Source organism: Neospora caninum, chromosome VI (genome assembly GCF_000208865.1).
Source record: "Neospora caninum Liverpool complete genome, chromosome VI".
Lineage (NCBI taxonomy): Eukaryota > Apicomplexa > Conoidasida > Eucoccidiorida > Sarcocystidae > Neospora > Neospora caninum.
Window position 1 is genome coordinate 22,017 of NC_018392.1, and position 15,664 is coordinate 37,680.

Here is a 15,664-nt window from a genome sequence, read left to right on the forward strand (position 1 = left end):
GCAGAATGGACGCGGGAGAGAGCGGGAGAAGTCGTGAGCAAAATGTCGCCACGAGACGACGCGGAGAACTGCAGTCGCCAACTCCTTCCCCCCCCCCCTCCCCGCGAATTCGCCAACATTGCGGTCGTTTTGACGCCCGTGCCACAAACGGCTGTCTGATTCCCCAGGTAAGGAGTCCCTTTTTGTGCAGGTGAACAGTGCTGGGGGGAGAGATACATCCAGGCGGGAGAGAAATGCTGTAACTCTAGTGATACGCAGTCCGCGAGTCAGTGAATTAAAATTAAGAATACGGAAGAGGCAGTTGTAGCTGCCTTCAGCAGACCAGTGGGGCGGCGTACAGCAGTCTTACAGAACTTGGTTGTCTGTATCTCATAACTGGAGTCATGTCCAGTATCGTAGGTACAATAGTGCTTCGGTTTATTTGGTTTGAGAGAACGGAGAGGAAAAAAAGGATTGACGAATGAAGTCTCCAACAACGACCCTGGGTGTTTTTTCCTCGCCGACGACGGGTCTCGCCAGTCGAGTGACAGTACCGTTGATACCACGGGCCCTCACAGAACTAGCTTTCTTGCACTCCTACACCAATGTCCTAGTGACGGAACGCTCTGTTGTGTGGCAAAGAGCATTGATGCAAGGGGGAAAACTGTCACCTGTTGCCAGGAGCCACCGATTTTCACCCCGACATCCCCGTGCCTTCGTCTGGCACGTCACAATCTTTTTCGCTTTCAACGCAGTGAACCGGGCCACATAAATACGGAAAAACGTGCTCAAACTGTCCGTTCTCTGGAGAGACGCTCTTGCCAATTCGAAAAAAGTGAACTGTGCACACGCAACAGAGAATCTGTTCTGTACGGATGGCAATCCGAACGGAGTGGGGGTGGGAGGATCCTGTTTCGCGAACGGTTTCCCTTCCGAAGACAATCCTCTCCAGCTGGGTTTCACCTCGTTTTTACCGTCTTCACTCTTGATAGGAGGACGCTGCCTGGCAAGCGGACACTCTAAAAATCTGGAATGCCGATTTTCTTTGGTCGGTGACTTGACGATGAGAAGCAGTCCGATGACCAATCTTGCGACAGAGGTTCTCACTAACGCACCGCACAGTTCATGCCAGTTTCTCTTAGGTGGAAGCAAGGAAGGACGAATACTGCAGTTGGGGATACGCTAAGCCACCCAAGGTTGAGCATTCATCAGTGAGTTCTGGACAGGTGGAACAGTATGACATCGGAGGCAGCGGCTGTGTCTGTTGACCATCCAAGACTTTAACAAAAGTCGTAACAGGATGTTGCACGTTAATATGCGTGTGTTGCTGCAGGATAGTTTATTTGCCAGTAGCCTACTCGAGTATTAATGACATTGTGTACCGAAAACAGATTTTTAAAACAGTTGCCGACCTCTGACATCTACATGGCATTGCCTTCGTCGACCTCATGGCCCCGACCTCTGTCGCGCGAGAGAAGTCGTTGCTTTTTGAGGGGTGACTGAATCTTAACGGAGCCGATTACCACAAAATGACGGCCCATATATACAAACACAAGCAGTGAAGCCCAGAATCTTAAGAAGATCGACGAGCGAAAGCCACAACGGAACCACAAACGCAGTATGTAACGCACAGAACGAGGGGACAGCAACCCAGCGCATGGGGCCCGCCTTCTAGGAAAAATCACGCCTGAGAATTGGTGACAAAAACACATATCACCCCTCTTCTCTGAGTGATGTATAACGCGTCTCCATCAGAAAGACCGGGAAGCCGGAAAAAGTGCTTCTTCATCAATTCCTAAAACCAACTCATAGTTCATCACGCGTGGAATCAAACATTCCACTCACGCTAGCATGCTCCACAACGAACTCCCGCAACCCATCAACTGTTCGAACACCATTGAATTCAATGGGTTTTCCGCTGCCTTTCCTCACCAACCAAATGGTGGGGAAGCCTGTCCATTTGAACTCGGGGTTGTCTAGCGTGTTTTGAGTCCCGTCCATCTTCGCTACAACCAGATTCTTCGCAGCAGTTGCCGATTTTGCAGCTTCTCGCGCAAATGCCTCATACACAGGCTCGAGCTTCTTGCAGTGGCCGCACCACGGGGCGTACACCTCCAGCAACACGTCCTGTACCACAGAACCACCCCGCGCCGTGCAAACGCGCCTAGTGAACCCACAAGCACCCGTGACACATGTCCCTCGCATTGAGAACAGAACTACATCCCGCCTTATCCATCGAAAACCTATGCCCTAATGCTCACCTTGTCGCTCTGCAACACCTCCTTCTCGAAAGTGTTCCTCACAATGACCTTCACTGGGCCACTGTTATCGGTAGGCACTGACTGGGACAAAGGCTTCGGTGGCTCCTCTGGCGGCAATTCGACCTCGATCTTCGACGTGGCATGTTCCTGCACAAACTTCAGCAGGTCCCTTGCCGATCGGCCCCCGGTATGTTTGATGGGCTTGCCGCTTCCCTTCTTGATGAACCAAATGGTGGGGAAGCCTGTCCATTTGAACTCGGGGTTGTCTAGCGTGTTTTGAGTCCCGTCCATCTTCGCGACAACCAGATTCTTCGCAGCAGTTGCCGATTTTGCAGCTTCTCGCGCAAATGCCTCATACACAGGCTCGAGCTTCTTGCAGTGGCCGCACCACGGGGCGTACACCTCCAGCAACACGTCCTGTACCACAGAACCACCCCGCGCCGTGCAAACGCGCCTAGTGAACCCACAAGCACCCGTGACACATGTCCCTCGCATTGAGAACAGAACTACATCCCGCCTTATCCATCGAAAACCTATGCCCTAATGCTCACCTTGTCGCTCTGCAACACCTCCTTCTCGAAAGTGTTCCTCACAATGACCTTCACTGGGCCACTGTTATCGGTCGGCACTGACTGGGACAAAGGCTTCGGTGGCTCCTCTGGCGGCAATTCGACCTCGATCTTCGACGTGGCATGTTCCTGCACAAACTTCAGCAGGTCCCTTGCCGATCGGCCCCCGGTATGTTTGATGGGCTTGCCGCTTCCCTTCTTGATGAACCAAATGGTGGGGAAGCCTGTCCATTTGAACTCGGGGTTGTCTAGCGTGTTTTGAGTCCCGTCCATCTTCGCGACAACCAGATTCTTCGCAGCAGTTGCCGATTTTGCAGCTTCTCGCGCAAATGCCTCATACACAGGCTCGAGCTTCTTGCAGTGGCCGCACCACGGGGCGTACACCTCCAGCAACACGTCCTGTACCACAGAACCACCCCGCGCCGTGCAAACGCGCCTAGTGAACCCACAAGCACCCGTGACACATGTCCCTCGCATTGAGAACAGAACTACATCCCGCCTTATCCATCGAAAACCTATGCCCTAATGCTCACCTTGTCGCTCTGCAACACCTCCTTCTCGAAAGTGTTCCTCACAATGACCTTCACTGGGCCACTGTTATCGGTCGGCACTGACTGGGACAAAGGCTTCGGTGGCTCCGCTGGCGGCAATTCGACCTCGATCTTCGACGTGGCATGTTCCTGCACAAACTTCAGCAGGTCCCTTGCCGATCGGCCCCCGGTATGTTTGATGGGCTTGCCGCTTCCCTTCTTGATGAACCAAATGGTGGGGAAGCCTGTCCATTTGAACTCGGGGTTGTCTAGCGTGTTTTGAGTCCCGTCCATCTTCGCGACAACCAGATTCTTCGCGGCAGTTGCCGATTTTGCAGCTTCTCGCGCAAATGCCTCATACACAGGCTCGAGCTTCTTGCAGTGGCCGCACCACGGGGCGTACACCTCCAGCAACACGTCCTGTACCACAGAACCACCCCGCGCCGTGCAAACGCGCCTAGTGAACCCACAAGCACCCGTGACACATGTCCCTCGCATTGAGAACAGAACTACATCCCGCCTTATCCATCGAAAACCTATGCCCTAATGCTCACCTTGTCGCTCTGCAACACCTCCTTCTCGAAAGTGTTCCTCACAATGACCTTCACTGGGCCACTGTTATCGGTAGGCACTGACTGGGACAAAGGCTTCGGTGGCTCCTCTGGCGGCAATTCGACCTCGATCTTCGACGTGGCATGTTCCTGCACAAACTTCAGCAGGTCCCTTGCCGATCGGCCCCCGGTATGTTTGATGGGCTTGCCGCTTCCCTTCTTGATGAACCAAATGGTGGGGAAGCCTGTCCATTTGAACTCGGGGTTGTCTAGCATGTTTTGAGTCCCGTCCATCTTCGCGACAACCAGATTCTTCGCAGCAGTTGCCGATTTTGCAGCTTCTCGCGCGAATGCCTCATACACAGGCTCGAGCTTCTTGCAGTGGCCGCACCACGGGGCGTACACCTCCAGCAACACGTCCTGTACCACAGAACCACCCCGCGCCGTGCAAACGCGCCTAGTGAACCCACAAGCACCCGTGACACATGTCCCTCGCATTGAGAACAGAACTACATCCCGCCTTATCCATCGAAAACCTATGCCCTAATGCTCACCTTGTCGCTCTGCAACACCTCCTTCTCGAAAGTGTTCCTCACAATGACCTTCACTGGGCCACTGTTATCGGTAGGCACTGACTGGGACAAAGGCTTCGGTGGCTCCTCTGGCGGCAATTCGACCTCGATCTTCGACGTGGCATGTTCCTGCACAAACTTCAGCAGGTCCCTTGCCGATCGGCCCCCGGTATGTTTGATGGGCTTGCCGCTTCCCTTCTTGATGAACCAAATGGTGGGGAAGCCTGTCCATTTGAACTCGGGGTTGTCTAGCGTGTTTTGAGTCCCGTCCATCTTCGCGACAACCAGATTCTTCGCAGCAGTTGCCGATTTTGCAGCTTCTCGCGCAAATGCCTCATACACAGGCTCGAGCTTCTTGCAGTGGCCGCACCACGGGGCGTACACCTTCAGCAACACGTCCTGTACCACAGAACCACCCCGCGCCGTGCAAACGCGCCTAGTGAACCCACAAGCACTCGTGACACATGTCCCTCGCATTGAGAACAGAACTACATCCCGCCTTATCCATCGAAAACCTATGCCCTAATGCTCACCTTGTCGCTCTGCAACACCTCCTTCTCGAAAGTGTTCCTCACAATGACCTTCACTGGGCCACTGTTATCGGTCGGCACTGACTGGGACAAAGGCTTCGGTGGCTCCTCTGGCGGCAATTCGACCTCGATCTTCGACGTGGCATGTTCCTGCACAAACTTCAGCAGGTCCCTTGCCGATCGGCCCCCGCTATGTTTGATGGGCTTGCCGCTTCCCTTCTTGATGAACCAAATGGTGGGGAAGCCTGTCCATTTGAACTCGGGGTTGTCTAGCGTGTTTTGAGTCCCGTCCATCTTCGCTACAACCAGATTCTTCGCGGCAGTTGCCGATTTTGCAGCTTCTCGCGCGAATGCCTCATACACAGGCTCGAGCTTCTTGCAGTGGCCGCACCACGGGGCGTACACCTCCAGCAACACGTCCTGTACCACAGAACCACCCCGCGCCGTGCAAACGCGCCTAGTGAACCCACAAGCACCCGTGACACATGTCCCTCGCATTGAGAACAGAACTACATCCCGCCTTATCCATCGAAAACCTATGCCCTAATGCTCACCTTGTCGCTCTGCAACACCTCCTTCTCGAAAGTGTTCCTCACAATGACCTTCACTGGGCCACTGTTATCGGTAGGCACTGACTGGGACAAAGGCTTCGGTGGCTCCTCTGGCGGCAATTCGACCTCGATCTTCGACGTGGCATGTTCCTGCACAAACTTCAGCAGGTCCCTTGCCGATCGGCCCCCGGTATGTTTGATGGGCTTGCCGCTTCCCTTCTTGATGAACCAAATGGTGGGGAAGCCGGTGATCTTGAAGTCATCCTGGGAGGGTCGGGTTTCGGTGCCGTCCATCTTGGCGACGACAAGGTGTGCGCGGGCGCTCGGGGATTTTGCTGCGGCGGTGGCGAACGCCTCGTACACGGGCTGCAGGCGCTTGCAGTGCCCACACCACGGGGCGTACACCTCGAGGAGAACATCCTGAGGCAGCCACGGCATCGCACAATCGAAGAGACGGTCGCAAACTGGCCCCAATGTCTCTGGAGAGAGGTGACGCGCCCTCGAACGCAGCAGAAACGTGGCACTGAGCGGACCAAAGGAAGCGCAGGCTCCCCGTCCCAGCCGATGCCACCCCGGGGCGTGAGTGCACCCGACTGCTGTCGTTCCGAGATCTGCAGCTGGCCGTCAACCCTGTAGCCCTCTGGCCCGTTATCCCATGCTGAGCCACGCGAGCGACGTGTGTGCCGCTCCACGTCGCCGGTCGTTTGATGGCCTTCCAGACGCTGCGGTCCGCAGGCCGGACCCTGAAACACTGTCCCGGGGTGTGCGGCGCGTCGAAAGGCGTACCTTGTCCCCGTTGACGATTTTGTCAAAGTTCGCGGCGTTCACGACTGTGGCCGCACTAGGGCCGGAGAAGACATCCACCTCTGGCGGCGGAATGCCAGCGATGTCGAGCGCGGGGTTGCTCCCGTGCTTCACAATGAAGTCGTAGAACCCTCGGAGCGTGCGGGGACCTGAGAAGGGAATGGGCGTTCGAGACCCGGCCTTGATGAACAAAATGGTGGGATAGGCCGACCAGGAAAACGCCTTGTGTCGGGTTGAGTTCTCCGTCCCGTCCATCTTCGCCACTACGAGAGACTTTGCAGACGGAGAGAGCGAGGCGAGACGAGCAAACTCTTCGTAGGTCGGCTTCAGGTTCTTGCAGTGTCCGCACCACGGCGCGTAGATCTCCAAGAGAACGTCCTGCAGGGCCACAGCGCGCACACCCCTCGCCGAGCAAACCCCGTGTCAAAACAAGAGCGAGCGCAGTGCTCACAAGCAGGCAACTAACGACAAACCGCTGAGAAGTAAACAGAAGCTCTCGCTCGCGCATTTCAGATGAAGGAGATCGGCGGCCGCCGCTATGTGGATAACGGGTCTTTCGGTGTGCGCCTCGAGTTCTGTGTATGTAGGTCTGTGTAGTTGCGTGCACGTGTCTACTTGAGTCTACACTGGCAGCCACGGAGGTGGAGCTGCCCAGACTTGTGTGAGCCCATATCTTTCCGTCTCTGGCCGCCCGTCATTCTGCGTCCCCTCTCGTGCGCAGTTACCTGCTGCCGAAAGCGTCGAGCCTGCGTCGAACGGAGGCTCTCAGCTTTGCCGCCTTGCTCCCCCACACGCGCCACAAAGCGAACGCATGCAGCGAAAAGGGAATTCTACGGCGGACTCTCTACGCGGAAGAGCTAACGCGATCTCCTATTTCCTATACTATTAGTGAACCCTTTTTGTCTGATCGTAAGTACGCAGTGAGCCCGCTGAGTGCATCCTTGTCCTGGGGCACCTGAATCCCGAAAAACGGCTCTTTTCAAGTTCGGGGCGGGCGAATGCGAGAGACCTTGCGGTCCAGGGATCCCCAAAGAGACACACCCGAGAGCTCTGGAAACCTAGGGGCCTGCCTCGTCTCTGTGGACACGAGATCTTGGGTGTCTTTAAAGTATTTGTAGCGCGCTGGTTACATACTTGCCAACAAACTATAGAAGTTTACGCAAAAGCAAAGGTGCGTTATGTAAGGTATTCTCGGAACCATTTACAATTTTATAGCTACATTTTGTTGAAGCGGGGGGGGGGGACAATCTTCCAATTTACATCTTTAAAGTACATAACGGCGGGTGGGCACTCCCAGGGTCCTTGAACCACCTTCGGATCTGATAGTTACCTTTTCTTCGTTGAAGACGATGCTGTCGAAGGTGTTCCCGACGACAACTTTGACCGGTTTCGAGTTGTCTTCAGGGACTGCCTGGGACATGACTTCAGCCAGATCTTCGGGGACCGTGGGCCGGAACTCCGCAGCTACGTGCTTGGCGACGAATTCCACCGTGTTGTACACGGTGAGGGCGTCCTCCATGACTTGAACTTTCTCTCGGTCGTGTCCCGGCGGCAGAACGAGAACTCGCGGCTGAGATTTGTAGTTGCAGAAGTCGAAGGGCTCTGGGTACCGGTTCGTGAGACCGTCGGCCAGGGCGAACGTGACAGGCGCCTTCTTGTCGGCGAACGCCCGGGCCGCCTTGAGGAATTTAGGTAGGAACGAGGAACTCTTGTTGCAGAAGGAGGAGTACGAGGCAATCACAACGACCTGACAAGGAAACACACAACGGCAATTGGCGAGGATCCAGGCTCCGGACGGCGCCGAGGCAGAAGCAGGCGTGAACGAGTACAGCGGTTCAATCGAGAGTCGACGCATTCGATAGTGCGCAGAGCTCCGGAGACAGCGCAGCTGAGTTGCCACAACAGGGACTGCCTCACTCACACCGGGGCTTCAGAACAGCCGAGAACTTCCCGAAAAGGACACTGCGGGGTCGGAAAACGCGCTGTCCCTCTTCAGTGCCCTCGCCTCACTGGGAGTGAACCTCGACTGTGGCGCCACCCGCCGAGGACCAAATTCACTCCCCTTTCCAGACAGACGAGCTTCACGAAGCAGCAGACCCACAGGTGAGAAATGCCACAGAGACGTGCCAGTCGGCTTCCGGGCTCCGTGTTTACCGGACACAAAGAGACGCGGGGCTGCTTTCCACGCAGAAGCGCGACCTCTCCACGGTTTCCCAGAGAGACACGGGGAAGGGTGATGCAGAGGCATCACGGCACACGGCCTCCGGATGCAAGACGTGGGAACTGCGCGTCTTCTCTGCAGCCCGCCCCACTCAGAGGGTACCTTTTCCTTTTCGAGGACGTTCGCGATGTTTCCGGAGTAGAGCTGAACGAGCGGATAAGGACGGTTTGCGTCTTTCCGCGGCTCTGCCTCGCACGCGCACCGCGGCGGAGCCGTCGTGGGATCGACTTTCACCATGTCGTCGGCGACTGTCGGCGTGCCTTTCTGTCGAGACGCGTACACCTCGAGAGCTTGGAAGTAGTAGCAGAAAATCTTGTTCGGAACCAAGTGCTCTTGGGCGTACTGGCGAGCTGGACAGGCAACCCAAAATCCCCAGCGACGGTGCCCATCGGATCACCACCCGAGAGAAGAAACGCGCCAGGAGAGAAGAGACAGAAGGATAGGGCGAGAGACAGACGGACACCGGGGGACTGAGGCAAGTGAAGAAGGCTTCATCCGTCGTTCGGCGCGAAGCGAGATTTACCCGGCCTTCACGCTCGGACACACACAGCCTTCCTTCTGGATCCACGCGCGCGAGGCCGTCTTGACAGAGAGCCGAAGACCCGACCAATGACCGGCTCTTCAGAATTGCTGGACGGGGGGTGTGCATAAACACGCGCAAAATTCCGTTCGCCTGAGGCTTTCCCTTGTGTGTCTATGCGAACGTGTAATATTCGTACCGTACCTGGGGCCACGTGTATCCGCGTATGTGCATGCATACAAGTAGACACAGCCCAAAAAGCCGAAACTCTCGCAAACCTACCCCGGTCGGCGATGGCTTGAGCCTCGACAGGGTGCTCCTCCGCCCACTTCAGCTGGTCCACGAGATCGGAAAGATCGTTCTTGAAGGGAAGGTAGTGGACGCCAGCCTTTAGGTCCCCGTAGAACCACTCGTAGTACCGCGACTCGTGCTTCAACGGGAGACTTCCAGCTGTTGCCAACACACGAGAGGCAGGCGCGTCGAGGACAAGACTGGTGCACAGACTGGGAATGCTCGCACGTCTTGCAGCTAACAAGAAGAGACACACGTTATGACCCACAGGCGGCGCTCCGGAGATCAAACGCAACGTCGCGAGGGACACGGCTGCACTTGTGTTTTATATATTTACATATATATGTTTGCATACGTATCAGTGTATGCATGAACGCTATGTACGCCTGCGGTGGGGCAAAAGGGCCCGAAGACGATTTCCGGCTGCATCGGGGTGTTGACGGCCGGTCGACGTTCCCGTTGCTCCACGAGCTCTTTCGTCTCCAAAACCCTACTTACTCATGAGGAGGTAGGGCGTCCGGAAGGGTGCGACGCTTCCGTCGACGAGGAGTTGGTATTTGTACTCGCCGAACTTCTCGAGAGGAATTCGGGATTTGTAGCCGCCTCCAAGTTTCTTCTCCTGCTCGGCGTACGTGTCGTTTTCCCAACTGGTGATTGCCACGTCGAGAATGTCGTGCTTCTGGGCGAGTTCCGCGAGTTTCACGCGCAGCGAGTTGCTGTCTCTGCCGCGGAAGAGAGCCTTCGGAATGCGCTTCGCCAGAGGTTCTCCCGATCGCGCCTGATACACCCAGAGGGGAGTAGCCGAAGAAAGTTAGGAAAAGCGACACGGACAGCCAGGAAATGTGCGCAGGTGCCTCCTGGCGAGCCGGCGAAGAGGAGACAGGAAATGTCGTGTTCCTCGATGGCCAAAGAAGAAAAGACGGACTCGAAAGGAGCGGTAACGACAAGAGCAAAAGACTCGCCCACTGAGTTGAAAACCCTCTGCTTCACTGCTCACCTGAATCGTGAGGAGATCGGGTTGCGACTTGCCGAGACCCACGGTGCTAGTCTTGGCGACATCCCACTGAGGAAGAATGATGTCGAAGGTGTCGTCGGAGCCCGACCAGGAGAAGAGCGGCAAACCGCCTTCGTCTGCATTGCGTTTCTCCAGAGGCCAGTCGCCCAAGTTCATGAAAAACTCAACATCTGCAAAAGGCCACAGGGTCCACAGTCCTGACGCGTTCCTCCACTCCCTAAGCAGGTGCCAGGCCAACAAGAATCCGATCCGTGCGTTAAACCCCGAAACTCTGCGCACATCCCGGCGTCTTCACACTTCAACGCATGCCCATTGGCTGTAGCGACTACCCTACAAATACCACCCGGCATACTTGCATGGGTGGAGACATGCAAGTACCCAAACACACACACACACGGACACAAATACACGCACGCACATCTGTGGAGTTGCACGTATATATATGTTTGGGCGGTAGACAGACTGGTTAGACAGCCGTCTGTGCCAAGGATACAACAAACGAGATACTTAAGCAAGGTGAAGAGCCTGTATTACGTGGAGAGACGCAGAGAGCAGGGATCTGTCGACCCCGCTGCTCCCCATGTGGGTGTCGGTGGCGACGCGGCTGTTTCCATAGCGTCCGCTGTTGCCTTACCCGGAAGCTTGACAGCTGCAGCGAGGTAAAGCAAGACGTTGTCGATGAAGTACTGGAAACCCGGGAGAGGCCCAAAGTGCCGACGGAAAATTTGGTTATCCTTGACCACGTAGTGAACCACTGTCCGCAGGGTATTGGGCGCCGCGAACGCCGGGCCGTCCTTTCTCAGACGTGCCAAGTCGACGACGGGGAATTTCGAGATATCCTGAAGACAAGAAGCCGTTTCAAACCAGAAATGTCAAGTGCTGCGCCACACCGGTTCATGCATGTGACAAACAGTTGCGCACACACGCAAAGGGACAGATACAGAGATCCTTGTGTTGAGGGGAAAATGAGACACGCACATGTCCACTGGACGCGAGACTCACGCGCCCGTGTGGGGCTCTCTGTGTGTGGATCCGCAGGCAAGTGACGTTCAGGAAAAGGACCAAACATGTCAAAACGTAGACGCATGCATGCGACTTGAGCCGTGCAAATACAGCTCGAGAAAGAGCGAGACACAGATGTAGACCGAAAGCCAGATCTAGTAGATTGATATACAAAAAGGTGCCTTTTCCAGGGAACTCTTTGGCCGTTTCATCGTGCTGCAAGGTTCAGGTGCGTATCATCCGGTAAAACATAGACCATCGCAGACATGTCTACGCATCCAAACCTTGCAGCGAGTTCCCGTCTCAACATGCATTCCAACCCCCCCCCCCTCCCCCAGCCGAGAGTTTCACGCACAGCCACACGCTGTGGAGTCGGTGGAACCCGAACCATCGTTCCTCTGTCCGCTTCCTGCCTTTTTCTTCCTCCCCATGCCGCTCGCGCCGCAGGCTGGATCGTATATACAAATACATATGCATGTGTGTTTGTGCAAAGCTATGCTCTCTCTCCCTCTCTCTGTCGCCCTGTCTACTTCTCTCCCTCTCCTTTCGACCTCTTTCTTCTTCTCCCTTCCCGTCTTTGTCTGGCTCTCACCCGTTCCAGTTGGCGGGGCAGGGTGCGAGGACAGCTGAGTGCCTGCTTCCAGGCGTCTGCGTTTTCCGGGCATCTGCAAGTTGCCGGGTGGATGGGGCCTTCCATCTTGAAGACGAACGGCTCAACGATGCTTCTGTCTGGCTTTTTGCCAGCGTAGAGAACCTTTCCGCTGAGCGTGTGCCCCGCGGGAATGGCGTCGTGGAGCGAGAAGCGGAAGAGGAAAGTTCCATCTTGTCGACTGACCACTTGCGAGCTCAGCTTCGCGCCTCCGGGAAGGCGCGGCGTAGTCGACCAGGACACGCTGAACTCGGAGGAAAGAGCCTGTTTCTCTCCCTCCGTCAACGCACCTTTGTCGGAGTGGAGCGAGAGCGAGAAGAAGCGAGACGGGACGTTGAAGCCCGGGTGCATACCGGGGCCCTCCGCCACGAAACTCAGATGCGACGCACTCAGGAGGCGCCTTTGCACGACGTAGTAGCAGAGCGCAAAGAGGAGAACGACGAGAGAGAGCGACGACACTGTCAAGTATCGGCGGAGACGCTTGAACGCGGCGCTCGCGCGAGAAAAACACCCCGCGACACCCGAACGTCGACGCGCCAGAGACGCCGCTTTCGGCCCGGGCGAGCCCGCTGTCACAGGGCGGCCGGCCTTCATCTTGTCCGCTGCATGCACGGCTGATAACGAGGGAAAGGGTGCGAGAGAAACGACGAAAGAGGAGAGATCGAAGGAAGATCTTTGGGAGAGGAAGCCGGCGCGAGTGCTGAGGCAGACGCGACGGGCGGTGGAGAACGGATGTCTCCTTCTTTTGGCCCCGTAGAAAGAAGAGAGCACGAAACGAGAAGTCCGACAGCGGAAAGAAGACGCCCAAGCGCCTGTGCGGGATGCTCAAAAGGAAGAAGGGAGAAGTTTTGAAGACGCGATCGACTGAAAGCTGACTCGGTAGCCTGCAGAAGCATTCTCCCTTTTCTGTGTTTTGCGCGCACGCCGTAAAGGGATGTGACACAGACAACACATAACCTGGGAGGAGAGAGCAAGAGAGCATCGAAACAGAAACCGGATTGGAAAAGGTTCATACTCTCAACGGCGACATCTTCGAGACACAACTCCTAAAACTACAGATATATATATATATATACTGGTGCATACAAACACTTATTATACGCAGGTTAACGGCGCACAGAAAATGAAGTGTGTACTCGTTTGTTTGTAGTGTTAAGCCTGCTGCACTGTGTACATATCCGCAACACCCCTTAGAGTCGGAGAAGACGAAACTCGGTGTGCGTCTTTTCAGCGCCTCAGACTGAGCCTGTGGAGTCGCTTCTCTTTGCTTTTTGCCATGAGTCCGTTGCCCAGAGGCTTCAGGGCACAAATGCACTCGTGACAACAGGAGACGACAGAAGATCGCATGGGGCTCAAAGGCCTCCGTCCTACTTCGAGACGAGCCGCGGCAGATCCTTTTTCCCCTTGTCTTTCACTCTTTCTTGTCGGGCTTTGCCGCATTACCTTTCACTGCTGCTGTCGGTCATGCAAGGCGATGACCAGGAGGGCGAAAACGGTATTCTTTTGGCCTTGTGGATCCTGTCGGACGAGAGTCGAAAGTTTCCTCCGGCATCTACAGAGGAACGACGATGTGTTTGAGCGGCACGGTCGCGGCGCCTCTTCTCCGGTTCGCCGTAGACCAAAGAAGGTAAAGACGGTACGGCAGTCTGCTTTTCGAGAAACGTTGCCCCGGTGGAGACCTTGAGCAGAGACGAACACGTCCTGTGTGTTTCTGGAAAAAAGGACGGTTGACTCGCTGGCTCCAAGGAACAGGCGAGGGGAATCCAGAGAAAAGATGTGTACGGTGAAGCGTAAAAACCTGCACACTTTAAAAAACACTGCGGGGTTGCATCTGTGTGTGTGTGTCCTCTCTCCCAGCGATCTAGCGTGCACCTGCACAGCCGGAAGAGATCACTCCCTCCTCCGCGAGGGCTTCAGGCATATTCATGAACTGGATAGAGAGGATCTTCAGATTCGAGAATGCGCGATGTCAATCTCGCTCTTTGGCCAGGACTGTTCTGCGCAGCTCAGACAACGGACGAAGGGGGGCGCCTGCCGGGCACACACACACGCACCAGCCCCGGAGGAGTGGAGATGCTCGGAACGCGTCTAAGAAGAGGGACAAATTCACACATGGACCGTCGTCTTTGAGTTGTCTCGCGTGCTTCGGCAAAACGTGGCGGCAAGACTCCAGGAAACGGGTACAGCATGTCGAAAAAGACACGACAAAGCGGCAGCCTTGTGGGCAACAGCGAAGAAGTTTCGCGCGCGCGAGACTCTCGGCCGAGCAACCGACTCTCCCAGTCGGCGCGCGCGCCGCTGGCCCTCTGGCCGCTCTCGGATGGACCCCTCCCGGACGTTTTCTCGGGAAAACGCGGCCGGAAACGGGGAAGAGCTGAAGCGAACATGGCAGGTTGCGCCCGTGCTTCTTCGTACCAAAGGAAACGCGAACTTGTCGAAGCCAGAGCAGAGACCTCGTGCGTTTGCGCGCCTCCTCCAGCCAGCTGGGTGCCTCCTCGCAAGGGCAGAGAGGCCGACGCGCGCGCGACGCGGGGCACACACAATCGTCTAAAAACTGAGAGGGGGCGCGAAATGCGCGGTGGAAAACGCGCTTTCTTGTCTGCACTCTTCCTCCTTTCATCCCGGCCGAGTTGTTCGCCGCTGGGCTTTTTTCCTCCCGCCAAACTTCCGCTTCGTCGCTGCCATCCGCGCGTTTCCGGTTTCAACGGAAAGCGACTCTTGTGTCGGGTGTACATACACCCGGCCCTCCAGCGCCTCCTATAGCCGTGGCGTGCCAAATGGGGCGGGGAAACCTGGCAATTTGGACGAAGTAAGGGACGGACGAGAACGCCTTTCAAATCGAACCCCCCGCCCAAGGGCTAGGTTGCGGCCTGCCCTTTGAGGTCCGGGCAAAACTGTGACCTTCTCTCCGGCTAGTGATCGCGCGCCTTTTCGGCAGCGCGAACCACACAGAAAGCCTCACAAAAAAGGGAGCGGTCTCTCCGAGTGCCCGCCGCGCCGCCGCGAAGAGGGCAAATCCGCGGCCTCCAGAGATCTTTGCCTTTTTCTTGAATTTGCGGCGTTCTTTGGCTGCGATTCGTCGACCCGGTGCTCGTCGTTTCCTCGGTTTCTTCGGGTCTCGTCTCCTTTGTCGGGTCTCCTGCGAGCGACGTACGCCAACCAAACTTGGATCTTGCGGAGAGAGGACGCGTCTTCGCGCGCACCGCTGTCTTCCCCAGCGAGTGGTACTCAGGGGGGCTGAAGCTGATCACTTCCCAGCAGTCCGTTCCTTGCTTCGCATGTGCATCTCTCCTGTCTCGCTCCTTGTGGGCCGCGCGAGGCTTCGCGTTTTCTGCCCGTTTTCCGTATTTTTCTCCCTCTTTCCCCCGCCCAGCGTCTTTCGCTGCTCGCCGTCGAAGCGCCTTCCCGTTCTCTTCGGTTTCGTCTGCGGTCTCCAACGCGTGCGCGCCTTCTTCCGTTTTTTGCCGAAACACGGGAGAAGAATCAGGGCCGGAACTTCGATCGTGCCGACACATCCGTTTCCCCCAGATTTAGTGCGGCTGAGCACCAGCGAAGACTATCACTCTCCGAACGTCTTTTTCGGGGGAAAAACCCAAAATCTTCCCGTTCAAACGCCAAA

The 15,664-nt window shown here is 56.1% G+C and overlaps 1 protein-coding gene across 1 annotated transcript; it reads right to left on the reverse strand.

The window, feature by feature from the left end:
* Window positions 1–1,785: 1,785 nt before the first annotated feature.
* On the reverse strand, window positions 1,786–12,639 carry NCLIV_015430 (hypothetical protein; the record flags this gene model as incomplete). The annotated part of the gene is made up of 16 exons (XM_003881735.1): window positions 1,786–2,106; window positions 2,241–2,642; window positions 2,792–3,193; window positions 3,343–3,744; window positions 3,894–4,310; window positions 4,445–4,861; window positions 4,996–5,412; window positions 5,547–5,963; window positions 6,330–6,725; window positions 7,678–8,094; window positions 8,671–8,918; window positions 9,371–9,538; window positions 9,878–10,157; window positions 10,377–10,564; window positions 11,029–11,233; window positions 11,989–12,639. 16 exons carry the CDS (start codon window positions 12,637–12,639, stop codon window positions 1,786–1,788), a joined length of 5,748 nt encoding a protein of 1,915 aa, XP_003881784.1.
* Between the last annotated feature and the right edge of the window lie 3,025 nt (window positions 12,640–15,664).